The sequence below is a fragment of the Engystomops pustulosus genome, chromosome 9 (genome assembly GCF_040894005.1).
Source record: "Engystomops pustulosus chromosome 9, aEngPut4.maternal, whole genome shotgun sequence".
Classification (NCBI taxonomy): domain Eukaryota; kingdom Metazoa; phylum Chordata; class Amphibia; order Anura; family Leptodactylidae; genus Engystomops; species Engystomops pustulosus.
The window spans coordinates 101,225,726-101,241,960 of record NC_092419.1 but is presented as its reverse complement, the minus strand read 5'-3'; the positions used below and the strand labels follow the sequence as shown (position 1 = coordinate 101,241,960).

The 16,235-nt window shown below is 41.4% G+C and overlaps 1 protein-coding gene across 9 annotated transcripts in view; it reads left to right on the top strand.

Moving 5' to 3' along the window:
• Nucleotides 1-16,235, top strand: part of CACNA1B (calcium voltage-gated channel subunit alpha1 B) — a 179,615-nt gene that overhangs the window by 151,566 nt on the left and 11,814 nt on the right. For 6 of the 9 annotated variants that reach the window (XM_072124875.1, XM_072124872.1, XM_072124869.1 and 3 more), the window contains 10 exons: nucleotides 195-278; nucleotides 8,037-8,153; nucleotides 8,669-8,734; nucleotides 9,287-9,378; nucleotides 9,473-9,623; nucleotides 11,126-11,253; nucleotides 12,917-13,013; nucleotides 14,673-14,781; nucleotides 15,345-15,452; nucleotides 16,097-16,209. In XM_072124875.1, the coding sequence (XP_071980976.1) occupies nucleotides 195-278; nucleotides 8,037-8,153; nucleotides 8,669-8,734; nucleotides 9,287-9,378; nucleotides 9,473-9,623; nucleotides 11,126-11,253; nucleotides 12,917-13,013; nucleotides 14,673-14,781; nucleotides 15,345-15,452; nucleotides 16,097-16,209 (1,065 nt within the window). Of the gene's footprint in view, nucleotides 1-194; nucleotides 279-8,036; nucleotides 8,154-8,668; nucleotides 8,735-9,286; nucleotides 9,379-9,472; nucleotides 9,624-11,125; nucleotides 11,254-11,795; nucleotides 11,893-12,916; nucleotides 13,014-14,672; nucleotides 14,782-15,344; nucleotides 15,453-16,096; nucleotides 16,210-16,235 lie in introns of those variants that run through there. The other 3 variants (XM_072124874.1, XM_072124868.1, XR_011849797.1) reach the window with 2 other exon arrangements.

Genomic DNA, 16,235 nt, shown 5'->3' with positions numbered 1-16,235 from the left:
GGGAGCCATAGAAGTTTCTTATGACTGCATCAAATAATAGAACGACTGTATAATTATTTCATGATGATCTTGCACAGTCATTTAGCCGTATAAATTTTTGAAGTAAAAAAAGAATCTGGAAAAATCATAAAATCGAGTTGTTTGCTCCATGTTTGTAGTCGACAACTTTCACAAACTCTTATTTTTTTCTGCAGAACTATTTACGGGACGCCTGGAATGTCTTTGACTTTGTCACGGTTTTGGGAAGTATTACTGATATATTAGTAACCGAGATAGCGGTAAGTGGACTTCATCAGAGAGATACAGACATAGGACTCATGCAGGAAAATGGTAGTAGGCTGTCATTTTAGACACAGCCACTGGTTTGGGATGATGTTGATAGCCAGACCCTACATGATTTGATATGTATGACATGTACAAAGGATAACCCATAGGTTCTCCAGAGATCCGACACTCTTCCTAAAAGCAGAAGACCGCCGCATGCTGGCAATGGCTACACTGACTGCACGTAGGTGATACATAAATCTGTGGGTTAATATTTGTGTAGCTCACATAGCTCAGGACTCAATAGGTCATAAAGTCATGTACGAGATCATATAAGTGACAGAAGATGAACACCAATACAAGTAACAAGGAGCACGGGCACAATGTACCCCCCACTACATTAAATAGATTGTTCCCAAAATCAAATAACACCCCAAAAAAGGGAAACAATAACCAAAATGTAGAAAGCATAAAATAACACTTTATCAGATCAATTAAAGCAAATCCACCAATGGTCAAATAACTAAATATACATGATAGATAGATGACAGTAACCTGTATAGAAGATCTAGTCCTCAGTACAAATCAAGGTATTTGCTTACAGTAGTTAGTATTGCAATGGACACCTTAGGTCTGTATATGTGTGTAAGTATTGTGCATGTGTCCCTTGTCCTCTGTTATTCTTCTGGGTAACAGGCAATAATTGTCGGTAAGTAAATACCTTGCCTTGTACTGAGAACTAGACCTTCTATACAGGTTAGGCTACATTCAGACGACGTATGCCCGTAGCACGGCGGGCATACATCAGCGCTGCAGAGAGGAGCAGGGGATTAGCGCCGCTCACCCCTGCCACTCTCCATAGGGATATACAGTGCCGTATAGGACATTGTCCTATCTTTCTACGGGCTTCGGAGCGGTATGGTGCCGCACGTATGCTGTACCGTACCGATCTGGTACAGGGCCGTGAGCCCATAGAAATGTATGGGGGACATATGTACGCCGTATATACGTCCCCTATACATGTGTGTGAATGCAGCCTTATTGTGATCTATCTATCATGTATATTTAGTAATTTGACCATTCTTTGTATGTTGTCTTTTTAAATGGATTTATTTTCATTGTTAAAGTGTTATTTTATGCTTTCTACATTTTGGTTATTGTTTCCCTTTTTTTTGTGAAGATGTACACTATGTTGCAGTGCTGAGCCATAAAACATATTGAAAGAAAAGATAGAAGAGTCACCTATTACATCATATCGCTACGTTCTGACCTGTAAAATGATAGCTGAAATCATATTATTTGCTATGGTGGGGCATTCCTCCTTACTCCCTTATAGACATGCACTCTCACCTCAGTCAAAAAGGCGAGTATTCTTAAAGGACATCTACCACCAGGATGAAAGATTGTAAACCGAGCACTCTGACATACAGATGTGTGCCCCCTCTGGCAGGTTCTGCTCTTCTTTTAGCTTTTTATGACCTGTATTTTACAAAAAAAAAAGACTTTTTAAAATTATGCTAATGAGTCTTGAGGGGCTCCAGACTCCATAGATGTTAATGGGGCCTGGAGCCCATCAGGCTCATTTGAACCATTTTAAAAAGTTATTTTCTTAAAACCCATGGCATAAAAAACTAAAAGAAGAGTGGATCATGCCAAAGGGGGCAGGCACTAGTATGTCAGTGTGCTTGGTTTACAATCCTTCATCCTGGTGGTAGATTTCCTTTAAGCAGGAGAGCATAGGCCACTGCCAGGCACCTTAATCATGAGAACACGAAACTGCTTCTTTTTGCCCCAAAATCAGGACAGAGTTAGGAGAACTCCATATACATCCTACTGATGAAATCATAAGGTTTAGACAATGTTAATGTATGTAACAAAGCTGGAAACACAACTATCATTTTTATATATGGAAGATTGATAGCAGCAAAGGTGAACAAGTGAGCGAGTCCTCCGCTTTTCCGTTGCGCCAGTTTTGATAAATTTCTCTGAAATTTAGAAATGTATAAATTCGTGATGAATAGAGAGAACTTTTATTCCTTCATTGTAAAGTTTTCTGCTCCCTCCATTACTGTTTAGGAAGATGTAGGCACAGGTGACACAGCGGGATGCAGACACGATACAATGGGGAGTCCTTGCATCCTCGCGTCTCATCGGTGCCGCTACATTTGTGTCATAGTAGAAGGACTGTCATTTACTGAGCATTTTTACCCGCAGACTTCTATGTGTGAGCAACCCTTGCGATGTACACTTTTTTGGTAAATGAACGTTTTATAAAAGCACATCTGTGATTGGTTGCTACAGAATCCCCCTTATGTAATGGGTCCATGAAAATGATAGAAACAAAGATTAGGCAGGTCCGATTGCTTGAGACAAATGGAAATTTTTTGCAAGCTCTGCTGTTACCCCCCCCCTCCCTTTCCTCCCCTTCATGATTACTAATCGCCTAATAAATTGCATTGTAGATGGCAATGCAAATATTTCAGGCTGTGTCTTGCATCTCCATCAAGACGTCATGTATTCCAGGAAACTGTATTCACTCCAGATTGTGCCCCCCCCCCCCCCCAAGCGATATATATATCAATGAATAAATCCCATAGTCAATGTGGAGTGATATCACTTTCCAACGTGGACACATGCGAAACCCCCTTCATTTTATCCATATTCTCCGCGATCGGCTGCACACTAATTAGAAAGATACATTATGCCTAATTGGTCCAAAATGATAATTGGAAATCCTGTGATAAGGGGATTGTAAATTAATCTCCTTCACAAAAGGATTTGCTGACATCATCCAGACTTTTCCAAAAATTTACAATTTTCTGCTTATTAAGACAAATGAAAGAGACAATACAATACAGTGTAATGATCCCTGGCTCGTCCGCCAGCCATACTATACAAAAAGAAATTCATATGAATTTTATAAAATTATTCATTTTCCAGAAATTTATTGAAGAATTTTTGACAATTAACCTGCTTATGTCACTTCCAATATGGACAGCTGTAGGAGGGTGACCACTTGGGTATAATGGCCCTAAAACAGCTCAGAATAGTTAATAGCATCAGACCATCTCTTGGAGAATTTTTCCTTAAAGGGGTTGGGCAGAAATATAAAAGTTTACCCAATTTTACCCAAATAGAGTCACTAGTACCCAAATAGTCAATAGTACTTAAATAGTCAATAGTACGCAAATAGAGTCACCCATATTATACTTACTTGGGTAAACTTTTCCAGTTGTGAGTCATGTGATCCACCGGCAGCCGTTATCTGGACTTTCTGTGATGTCCTTCTGTTGGGTCTGGGGACTCTGAGGACTCATTATCATTACCCCAGACAATGACATGAGAGAGAGGTGTTCAAGGAGGGGCTGTTCATTGGTAATGCAGCCCACCAAAAGGCTACTGGAACTTACAGGAAGTCCCAAAAGTGGCTGCAGATGGGCTACATGTACTTACCGTGGTAGGGTTTCCTACTCATGCCCAACCCCAATGGTATTCAGAAAATATATGAATTATGGTCCATTCTGCCCCATGAAAATATCATATGTACACGTTAACCTTATAATATACCTAATACAGGTGGTCCCCTGCTTAAGGACACACGACTTACAGACGACCCCTAGTTAAAGACGGACCCCTCTGCCCACTGTGACCTCCGGTGAAGCTCTCTGGATGTTACTATAGTCCCAGGCTGCACTGATCAGCTGTAAAGTGTCTGTAATGAAGCTTTATTGATAATTCTTGGTCCAATTACAATAAAAAATTTTGAAACTCCAATTGTCACTGGGGCAATTTGTCTGGATCTACTATTACAAAGTATACAGTTTCGACTTACATACAATTCAACTTAAGAACAAACCTATGGAACCTATCTTGTATGTAACCCGGGGACTGCCTGTATTTACCCCAAATACCCAATGTATACTTAATATACTGGTATTATACTATGTGCAACTCCAGGTAAAATAAAAAAGCAATATAGATATTTTTAATATTTTTTTCCACAACTCCTAAGTTATAGGACACCGTGACTTAGGAGTCTATCCATATTTAAATACAAGCCCACCATTACACCAGGAGGGACCACCCACTCTTGAAGATTTTTCAGCAAGACCGAGAATTGAATTCTGTCTGGACGCCCAGATCTTTTAACCTGATTTTATTCTATCCTCTGCCTGATTAGTAACTTCTGATTCTTTTGATTCTGAAATATGGTTTAGGAAATGAAATTTAGATTTTTCACTTGATATCATTAAAAAAAACACAATCTCGATTTATTTGTCTTATGCTCTGTTTAATTTGACTCATCTTTTTTTTGTGTGTGTTTGTGTACATCTCTCTGTGTTGGTGTTCTTTATTTATTTTCCTTTTTTGTTTGTTTCACGGCCTGCCGACTCATGCTACGCAATCAACATACACTGCGGAAATACTTCAACCCCCCCCCCCCCTTTAAAAAAAAAAATCAAACTCCACCCTCTGTCTTTGTATGTTGTATTACCTGCAACACCCGTGTACTGTGTACCACCAAAATCACCCATGACAACATCATACCTAGAACACGGTTGGTTCCGTTTAGAATTTTTTCCAATCTTCTTTTTTTGATTTCTATGCAAGTTGTCCTTTTATTTTATTATTTCTTTGCTTGGTTTTATGAATGGGGCTTCAGATTTGTCAGAGAAGGTGATCAAGTGCCGAGCAATTACTTATATTGGGTAGGAAAGTCGATTGACTACCAGTGGATGGAAGTCTAGGTCGATGACCATTGGATTCTTTGCGTCACACATTTTTAGGTAAATTTCAGCTACAAACCTTTCAGCAGCAAAATAATGAAATACACATTGGAAGATCTTTATAGGGTGAGAACATCAAATATTTTCCATCCATTGAATATTATGATGGGATTTTCATCCGAAGGGTTTAGATGACACTTTGGCTTATCCCAAGGGATTTGCAGTAGACATCTTCTGTGTACTGTAAGTGCATGTATTAAACAAAGGTTCCATAGGACGAGAGAACAAAAATTTGGAGATAAATTGCATTATATAGTAGCCAGTCTTATCACAATACACATAGTAGATGGTAGCGGAGAAGGTAAAGATGGCACAGGTCTTACAATATTCCCATGTTCTATCCACATTTTCCACCTCTAGTAACCATAGATAGTAACTAGACTATATACAATGTACATATACAAAGCATCGTAACCTAGGCAGTTGGTGTCACCATGGGTAAGATTATTCCTGCCATATCTGCCACTGATTGGCATCACTAGCCAGAGGATTACTGTGGGTAGATTTGCTAGGAGAGGTGAGAGGTCCTATTTTTCTAGCTGTCAAAGATCAACAAATCCATTGTGCTTCTACCCTAAAAAAAAGTTCAACATTTTTGCTGCAAGAAAGATGAAGAAAGGTGGCAATATTATTTTCACCTTTGAGTTGCTCAGCACTTTCCTTCTCTGTGAACCCTACGAAAGCCTGAATGCAATTCCCAAGGAGGAAGAGGGACAGCGGTCACTGTATGACACTGGGCTCACCGGTGGGGTGGCGATAAATGGGGAAACTAGCATTTCATCTGGGTTTTTTAGATTTGAGTGTCCTAATAACAGCGACCTCTGTCCCTCTGCATGTGACCTCAGCCATCGCATGCGCATGTAACCTGTAAGTGGGATGGATCATGTGACTCAGCATTGAGGGAACACAAAGTGAGCATGGTCTGCCGTTCTCTACAAATCTATGATTGGTGAAAGGCAGCAAAATATTTATCTTCGAGCAAGACATGGACAAAGGTGACACCCCCCCCCCCCCCATAATATAGTATAACCATTGACATGACAGTAACATCTGATAACATGAGCACTAGTTGTGATCCCGGAGAGCACACTTGCCTTAAGTGCCTCCAAGATGGCGGTCCACCCAGACAACACTTTAGCATAATATTCAAAGAAGCCATCCTTTGTTTGCGGCCCATGGCCACGCGGCCTTAGTGACCTTAGGCCTTAATTTTAGACTTGCTCCTGGTAGACATTCTCCAATTTACAAGTAGCCCCTTGCAAAGCCCTACCTATAAATATTCAACTTCTGCCTTTTTAAAAGAGAACAGGCAACTATTGTTTTGGCCTGACAAAGTAAACTTTATGGAGGGTAATGTTAAGTGCCTCCACCAAGTGCTAAAAGCTATATCATCAGTGAACCGAGAACTCTAGCCTGTTCATAGAAGGTAGAGGCCAAAAGGTCTACGACGAGTCTGGATTAGATAGAACTCATTGTAGATACTTGACCAACAATAATAGACTCTCCAGCCATTGCTATAGGCTATAGTATGGCAAAGACTCTTTGGAGCCACGATTTGGAGTCCACTGATATACAAATGTAAAATAGTTTTTGTCTTGACGCTTTCATTCCCATCCAATGTCCAATGAGTTCTTTTATTCAATTCCAAAAACGCTTGGTTTCCTGACTAGCTTCGATTTTTTTTTCAAATTTGTAATTATTGATGGTAATTGATTACTAATGGTTTCCAAAAAGACATAGAAGAGAAGTATCATTCATTCAGCCCATTCTGACCGCAACAAAATCCCTAGATTCCTCCTGAGTTTGCTGCATATTCATTTTGTTTTCACCTTTTATTTACTTTCCATCGTCCTCAATTCTATCCTATCTATGCATCCATCCCAATCACGTTTCCTTTTTGCTTTTCTGTCAGATTGTAGCCTGCAGGTCCGCTCTGCTTCTGCTTTTAATACTCGGCTTATGTGACCTCGCGGGAAGGGGATTTGTATGAGAAGCATGCTTAGGCTCGGGGGCTGAAAGGCGCATTGAGCAGCGGTGGGGTGGAAGGGATGTTGTTGAGTAAAGCATGGAATGGTTACAGGCCAGACTTGCCAACTAGTGGCTTATAGGGTGAATATGCCCGTTCTCCATCTTTGGACCCCTGCTTTCCTGGAAAACCCAAAAGAGTGTTTTTTTGGACAAAAATGGAACTGTGGACTTATAGAAGAGACCTGTAGCCAAAAAAAACAAAAAAAAGGTATACTACACGTCAGCCTTTTGGCATCTTTTGGCTAAATTGAAGAGTATGGATGTGTTTGATCCATACGGCAAAAGATCCTCCAAACCAAAAAGTGTGAAATCAGACTGATACATACTAAGTCATATTGGAAAAGAAAATTACTTCATGGTTAATAGTTTCCCAAACCAATAATTGCGCCATGTAGAAGCTTTACTCGGAGCAGAAACCAAAGTAGCAATACAGAGATGATCATTGTTTTACGGATATGCAAATCTACCTGCTATTGCCCTGGGGGCATGGCTAATTTGCTTTCAGACAGCCACGAGTGCTCTGATTCCCTTCAAGACTGATGGACTTCATTGTAATGGACTATATTGACCAAACTAATATGTAAGAGGGTGGACTGTCCTGATGTAATCTGCCACATCCCCAGCTCTCTTCTATTCTTATCCCGGTCCATGTCCTCCAGTATAAACCTCATTTGTGAAGTGATCGCACGCACTGACCCGCCTTTTGGAAAGATGATATCTTATCTGAGCTACATTTGGATGTCTGAGGTGACGACTATTGCAGGCTGACAGATTGCATGTGATTGTATCTAAAATTTCCCTCCTGGTCTTTTGAAGTGTCAGCAAGCTGCAAGTTCTGTGCTTGATACTGGAATGAATTGAGGTGGGCTTGGCTTATTTTGCTGGGTGAAGCACGTTGGAAAACACTAGAAAAAGTCCAAAAACATCATAATTTACGGAATGTTTTATTTGTTCCAGGAAAATTTTATCAATCTGAGTTTCCTGCGACTATTTCGAGCAGCACGGTTGATCAAACTGTTGCGTCAAGGGTACACCATCCGCATCCTGCTCTGGACCTTTGTGCAGTCTTTTAAGGTTTGCTCATCCAACAATGACTATCCTGAAAATGTCCCACCAGATAGACTGAATAGGTCCTACAATACACTCCAACATTGGGTCAACACATGCATTGAGTGGATGGTGCAATGACTCATTATTTGGTCTTCTTTTCCACCAGTCCCTGTTCATCTGGTTGGCATCAGTGGCCTTTGGTGACTGTGACATGAAGCCTGCTAACAGGATCTCCAAAGCTTGCTAACAGGACATCCAAAATCTGCATCATTGGTAGTTAGGGAGCCAATGACTGTAGCGTAAACTTTTGGTTAGATTGATGTGCAGACTAGATGTGTAAAACACATATTACAGGTCCACAAGGGAGTCCTTATCTAGGACCAGCAAAGTTATACCAATGCAACCACAGTACTTAATTCTGGACAAAGCAATCAAACGCTGATAATAGAACTTCCTTATTGACATCTTTAGGGTAGGGACCATTGAATTTTCTTTTTGTTGTGGGGGACTGAAACATAATATATTCTCTCTGTCTACAGGCCCTGCCCTATGTCTGCCTCCTTATTGCAATGCTATTTTTCATCTATGCCATCATTGGCATGCAGGTGAGTGATTACTCCGAGCTTATTGTCCCATGTTATCTGTCATTGTATCATCTAGCCGGTGGGACTGATATGACACTCAGGGCAAACTGTATACACTGTGCTACGGTCTGTGTAATGAATGAGGGGAATGTGTCCAAAAAGAGTCCAAAAAGAGAATACTTATGTCATTCTTCACCACTTGGACAAACGTATGCTGTTGGTCTAGTCTGTCTGCTCCCAGTCCTATTATAAACCAACCATGGCGCCATGTAGGATGTAAAGTAGAAGCCTTGGGGGGCTGGAAATTAGGTATTTTTATGGGTATGCAAGTTAGCCTACCCATGCTTTGGAGGCAGGACAAAGATGGCAAGTGCACAAGCTCACCTCATGACCTGCCCAGTGTTACCCCTCCAACCTATTTGGAAATCATGTGCCTATTGCTCCATGGCCAGTGCATGAGCATTCAGTTTTCAATTATGCCAGCAAGACCTTTCTATGGGGATGCTGGGAAGTAGGTAAGTATATTTCATGTGTCCAGTAGGCACCATGACTGGTGTTATTTTCTGCTTTCAGGTCTTTGGTAACATTGCATTGGTGGATGACAACGCAATCAACAGACATAATAACTTCCGCACCTTTTTTCAAGCCTTAATGCTCCTGTTTAGGTAAAAGTCTGTGTATCTACATTGTCCTATGATCCGGCATTATCTTGGTAAGATCCACAACGCTCAAGGAAAATAATACTGTCCCTTCTCGCAGGAGCGCCACTGGAGAAGGCTGGCATGAAATCATGCTATCGTGTCTCAGCAACAGGCCCTGTGACCCCCGATCCGGCAACACCAAAGATGAATGCGGAAGTGACTTTGCCTATTTCTATTTTGTCTCTTTCATCTTTCTCTGCTCATTCCTGGTGAGTCCCCAAAATACCTGTAGTCTCATGGCAGCTTAGCACCAAGCATTAAAGTTAGACTCCCCCCAAACTAGCTGGAGATCTATTTTTGGACTAGGAGGAGCCAATTGCTATTGACAAAGATCCAGGACAATTGGTTTTTGGTTTTCACTTATTTTTGCTCGTTAAGTTAAGTTCAACCCCTGAGACGATTCCATCCAGAGAAAACCCCAGATTTATGCAGGATTTGTAAAAACCCCAACTAAACAAATCAACTTGAGACTGGCCACATGATATGAGACATGATGGGTAAGGTTGTCCCATCACAATGCCATTGGATCTTCTGGTGTGCGCAAGTTGTGGAATGGAGAACCAGGTGGGGGAAACCCGAGGTGTGTAGGTGACCCTAAACTCAATAACAGGTGGAGAATCATTTTCGGCACATGTTTTACTTTCTCAGTGTTAACCCTGTATATTTTTAACGTCACGTGTTCTAGGGTTAAGCACACATGAGCTTCCTAGCTGGCTCATACAATTGGCTGTCAAGGGCAACATTAGGGCACACATTTTTATTTTTGAGGTTTTCACTGTTTGTCTTTATTTTTCACAATAACTATTTCAGCTTGTGGCTAACTTTTGGTGTAGAACCCACTGTGAGGTCTAGGAGGGGATAGGTGTGTTCATGGTCCTCAACCCACTGCAAGCCAGACCCTTTTCCTTTAGAATAGGGTGCACCAAAACTGTTATTTGATAGTCTTACGTCTAGGTGAAAGCCAGGAGCATTTGGGCTTTCTCCAAGCTTTGACCATTGATCGCTTACCCTGGCAGTGCCTTCTGTCTTGGAGGGTTAGGGAAAACTTACGGAGATCCCACCTTTCTCATTTTAAGAGTGTGCGTTGGACATCATCATTTTTCTGCACTTGAATGAAAGAGTACAATCTCAGCTTTCGGAATAAAAATGGCGTGCCCAAGTTCTGAATCCATAATGGGCTGGGAATACAACTAGTCCCCATAGATCCATCTGAAAACTACCCCATTTGGAGTCAATCACTTACCACCAGGATCAATTTCACAAATAACCTATTAGACCTCATTAATAATGCATGGGAAATAATTAACCTTTTAGGTGAAGGAACTCATGATCTGTGTAGATAGAGGGTGGTATCCATCTAGTAATCATTTCATCCAAGAGCTAACACAGTAAGTTAAAGGATAAAAAAATCACAAAAAATTACTATATTAGCATAATTTGAGGATCGGCATAAATTATAGTCTGCCGTACTTCCATGTAATTTGCATCTCGCTAGGATATTCTATCCCATTATGACTGGTAGAGGTTGGAGATGTGGGACATGGACCAGTGATGCAGCCGCAGCGCTTGTTTACATCTGCTGTTCCTTCTTCATGTTTCCATTCACAAAGTTTCATCCATCACTACCAATGTATCCTGTGTCTATTATATATTATGATATTAATATTTCGTATATTAAGATTCCTCATAACTTTTCTCTATTCCTGAGTAGATGCTCAATCTTTTCGTGGCCGTCATCATGGACAATTTTGAATACCTAACGCGGGACTCGTCCATCTTGGGTCCTCATCATCTGGATGAGTTTATACGTGTCTGGGCCGAGTATGATCCCGCCGCTTGGTACGTGAATGTTTAGCTTAGTCTAGAATTTGTCTTTGAGACGCAATTTTCAAAAACTTTCAAAGACAAGTATAAGGAAACTATTATGCTTTGTAATAGCACATTTCTCCTGTTAGTAGTTGTGATAGACATACAATGAACATGGAGGAGCTATTAACCTCAGGCACCACAGGTTGTGGGGGGGGAAAAGGATCAGGCATGTGAAATTCACCATGCCAACCCCTTCCTTATGGTGTCAGGGGGAGGCCGGATATAACACAGTTATGTGGTCCTGCTAAAGATGAAAAGTTTAGATGACTTCTGTTGTGTTTATGCAAGTTTTATATACTAGGAACTGTGTGCTAGGACCATCTATACTCTGTCCTATCTACTAGTATATGAAACTGCCTCCCAATGAGTCCTATATTTGTGCTTTCACACATTTTTCTTACAAAATAATCAATTAAAAATGTGATTTTTTTTTTTACTCTAATTTTATTTTTTGTTCTCAATCTTTTCCTTTTTATGTCAGTCCATGATATGCTGTATTGTTCTTTTTCTAGTTGCCGTATTCACTATAAGGATATGTACAATTTATTGCGTTTTATTGCCCCTCCACTGGGGCTGGGGAAACGCTGCCCATCGCGGGTGGCTTACAAGGTTTGCAGCCAAAAGCCAGTTTGCATCCATTACCAATTGGGGTTTGATGCAGTGCGATAAAATTCTGAGGGGCTGTGCCTGCATGGGAACGCGAGGCTAGCCCTGCCCTTTCATCATGCTTTACCCCCTGCCAACCAGGCTGCCAGGTAGCTTCACTAGAGCACGTATCATGGGTAATCTGGGAACCATCTGGGTGGTGGGACTATTACATCAATTTATGATGCCGTCTTCTGCTCATTAGTGTTGCTGCCTGGTGCCTCTTCCAAGCATGATGATCAGAATATTTTTATCCCCTTCAATGCTGCAGGGGAATGTGATGCATTTATCATTGAAGGGTTTAAACTGGCGCCCCCTATGGTAAAAAAAAAAACAAGGGGCATGGTAATGTCATCTTGTGCTCTCTCTGCTCAAGACCACCTCCTGAACGTCTGTATCAGTGAAAGGGTTTGAACAGAAAGAAAGCGACATCCCCCTCCCACCCGACTAACCTACGCTCACCCAAATGATGCAAAAAAACATACCTGTGCTTCGGTGACAGGAGTGTACAGTTTCAGGCTAATCAGATATGTTTTTTTTTGTCTGTTTCCTTCCCATTCTCAACCCCCTGCTCGGCCTTCATCTTCTTTCCTCCGCTTGTCTGTGCTCTTCCTTCTTCCCATCTCATCTTAACCCCCTTGTAAACGTTTTGTCTTCATGGAATTTTTTGTCCCTGGATGTTAAATCTACCTCTTATCTCCCTCTTTGTCTCCTTCTCTCTCCTGTGCCCTTGCCCTCTGGCTTTACGACACTGAATATTTTCTCTCCCCTGTTTCTCTGTCTCCCATTATCTTCTTTTGTCTCATTTTTGTTATTTCTTCTTCTATTTTTGTCTTGTTTCCTGACGCCTACTCTTGTCTCGTCCGTTACATGATATCTTGGCCTACCTTTGGTGGCTTCCATTATCCTCCTGTGTCCAACCTCTGTCCATGTCTTGTCCTTTTGTCCTTGTATCTACACCTGTGCCTCCTACTTCCCGTTGCTGCAGTGGGCGCATTGGTTACACTGACATGTACGAGATGCTACGACACATGCCCCCTCCCCTTGGCTTGGGAAAGAAATGCCCTGCACGTGTGGCATATAAGGTAGAAGAGATGTGTCGACCTCCACCAGTATCTCACTGGCCTCCAGCCTTTTTTTTCCTGTCTCTGTACTGTGCCCGTACCGTGCTGTGTATCTTTCCCTGTGAATTCTTTTTATATGTAAAAGATCCACTTTCCCCATGACTATATAACCAGTGTTCTCCGAGAACTACAACCTAAAGAGTATCTCTACCACCTTCCCCATACATGTCCTCCAAGCATCTGAGCATTAATTCAACCCTGCTCTTATAAAGGGTTGTATCCACATCCTCTATTGCCATACCGAAGACTACCCTATCTACCCTCATCACTCCCCAACTCTTCTCTACAAGCAGACCTCTTACTCTACTTTTGAAGACTCTTCTCCGCATGACTTCTTGCATTTTGTGCACGTTTTATATTTTCCATGGAACTATGTATAACTGCATGTGCTAGATATATCTCCTTGACCTTAGCCCCAGTTTACTAAAAGGTAAAAATGAATATCTTTATGAATACCCCACCATGCAAGCCAAAATGAGGTCATCTGAGTAATAGATATCATGAAGGCCTTGTAAAATTAAATACAAAATATATTACTAAGTTTTGTCCATGAAACATGAAAACAAGTGACGTTATTAGCTTCCTTTATCAGGTGTGAGGGACCAGGGGGACCAGGAAGCAGTACCTTTACACTGTCTAATAATGACACTCCTACCGGTCATATGATGCATGACACTCCCCTCCTGAAAGTCTCAGTGTCCATGTATCATATGACCGGGACCTGGATACACATGCTGCTGCACTGAAGGCATCCAGCCCCCTCAGTCACAGTTTAGCTACTATGTACAGCTTGCTGTGACTAAGGGGACTGGGAGCCTTCAGAACCTCAGTAAGAACCCATCCCCCTGTCATGACAACAGATTGGACTGCATTTTTAACATTAGAAATCTCATTTAAGAAAACATAGCAAGAAGTCTTGATGGCACCTTCTTCAGACTTCCTTCAGGTTATACTTCATTAGGCATAGTTCTTTTCATTGTGTAAGAACCTATTGCCCTGTGTAGTATTAAATCAATAAGATTTGGTTTGCCAATTTCCCGTAGATCACATCGTTGGTCCACAAATCCGAACCCTCTACTGTAGTCCATCTCCATTACAGTCAGTAGGCTGGGCCTAAATGTCACTCTTTCCATCTAGAACTTGATCGTTCCCTTAAGACACTCACATATATTCTCCCTACCTCCTAGATACTCTTGGTTCTAAAGGCAAAAGGCTTTGGACAAAACCAATGGGAACCGTCAAGTTTTGGATGGCAGCTTGTTTTACTGATCTGTACTCTTTCAATTTATCGCATGCCAAGATGTCCACATTTACCGTGTTCAGTAAAGGTCAAGTCAGTGCCTCTCCACCACTTGCGAGTGATTCATTAAATGTCGCCTTGTAGGCTCATCACTTGTCGTAGAACATGAGATGTCAATGACGTTGCCTACTCAAGACTTTCCACATATAGATATAGAAAATGTTGCACTCAACAAGAGAAATGAGCCAAAATTAAGAGCGTAGCGAGACAAAAATGACTGTGTGAGAGGCGCTGACTTGACCCTTATCACTATGGCTATTGCATGGTTGGGATACCACATAGCGTTGGTGATGGTAATGACAGTCTGAGTTTTTCTGCAGCGTCTTGTCCGGATGAATATGCCCATCTCTGATACAGACCTCACTGTGCACTTTACATCCACATTAATGGCTTTAATCCGAACAGCTCTGGACATAAAACTGGCTTCAGGTGGGTCCTTTGCTTTTATTTTTATTCCTTTTATTATATTTTATTCAAAAATAGCTTATATTCAGACCTATGTGCAGGGCTCCATATAATCTAGACTCTCTGCCTCTGGGGCGAGCTATAGAACAGCACCCCCTCCACACCATACAGAAGTTATATATCAAGTTATTATTTTTAGGAAGTGGGTTCTCCATGCAGTGTCTCACACCAGGTGTGAAGAGACCCTATTTTTAGGTGCCAGGTCCTCTATTCCTGATGCTGCCCCCCATATTGCTGCCTGAGGCAAGAGGCCCAACTCGCCTCAAGGATGGTACATCCCTGCCCATGCGACTATATGACTACAAGAAATCTGTATGTTGTCTTAGCTTTCATCAAAGCCCCTTTAGCGAGGGAGAAATGTTAACATTAGATCAGACTACACAGGGTCAATTTGTTGTCTATAACCATGGTGACACATAGGATAGGAGCTGTATACATAAAATGATTATGTTTTTTATATGCACTGGAGAAACTGAATGGAAAAGTGAATGTAAAGTGAAAGTAATAAGGTGATTTTCTCCTTGTAGGAGGACTGAAACAACATGAAAGCGATGCTGAGCTCCGGAAGGAAATATCATCCGTGTGGCCTAATCTCTCGCAGAAAACCCTTGACTTACTTGTACCTCCTCACAAACGTAAGAAGCTCATCATAATCTTCAACTAGATCTCTTGTTTTTCAGTAGTTGCAGTTGTTATTAAATTATTATGTATTTGTTCTCCCAAATATTTCATCCCATATGAAAGCAATAATCTCACTGATAAACTGATCTCCACTGGTGAGAACCTTCAGCAATCAGCAGTAACCCAAGATGCAACAAAGAAGCAAGTGTTCAATTTCCCTGCAGCGCCTCCACAGGGAGAATGAAGCATTACATAGTTTTATTTAAAGTAATGAGCCGTTTATTATATTAACAATTTGATTTCTCTAAAGAGGTAGATGTTCTTTGCAGCTTCCTCCCAGTCTGGGTAAATGATGAGGATCCTAATGGGGGACCTATCTGTCTTAGAGGGGTGGTCCAGAGGTTGCAAAACATGACAGCTTCCTTACAAAAACAGCACCACACCTGACCATGGGTAGTGTGTGGTACCGCACGTTATCTCCATTCTTCTCTATACAGCTGCAATTCCGACACAAACCATGGTCAGGTGTGGAGCTGGCTTTGTAAGAAATCACTTACATGTTTTGAAATCACTTTAATTCAGGACTCATTATGAATGCATTTTGTTATGGGTTTCTCAAAACAGACTTCGCCTTTAATGTTCATGAATTGTTTTCCAGCTGATGAAATAACAGTGGGGAAGGTTTATGCTGCACTTATGATCTTCGACTTCTACAAGCAAAACAAGAACAACCGAGACCAATCTCACCAGCAACCCGGGGTCTTATCCCAGGTAGGAGATGAGCTGTGCAGCTCATG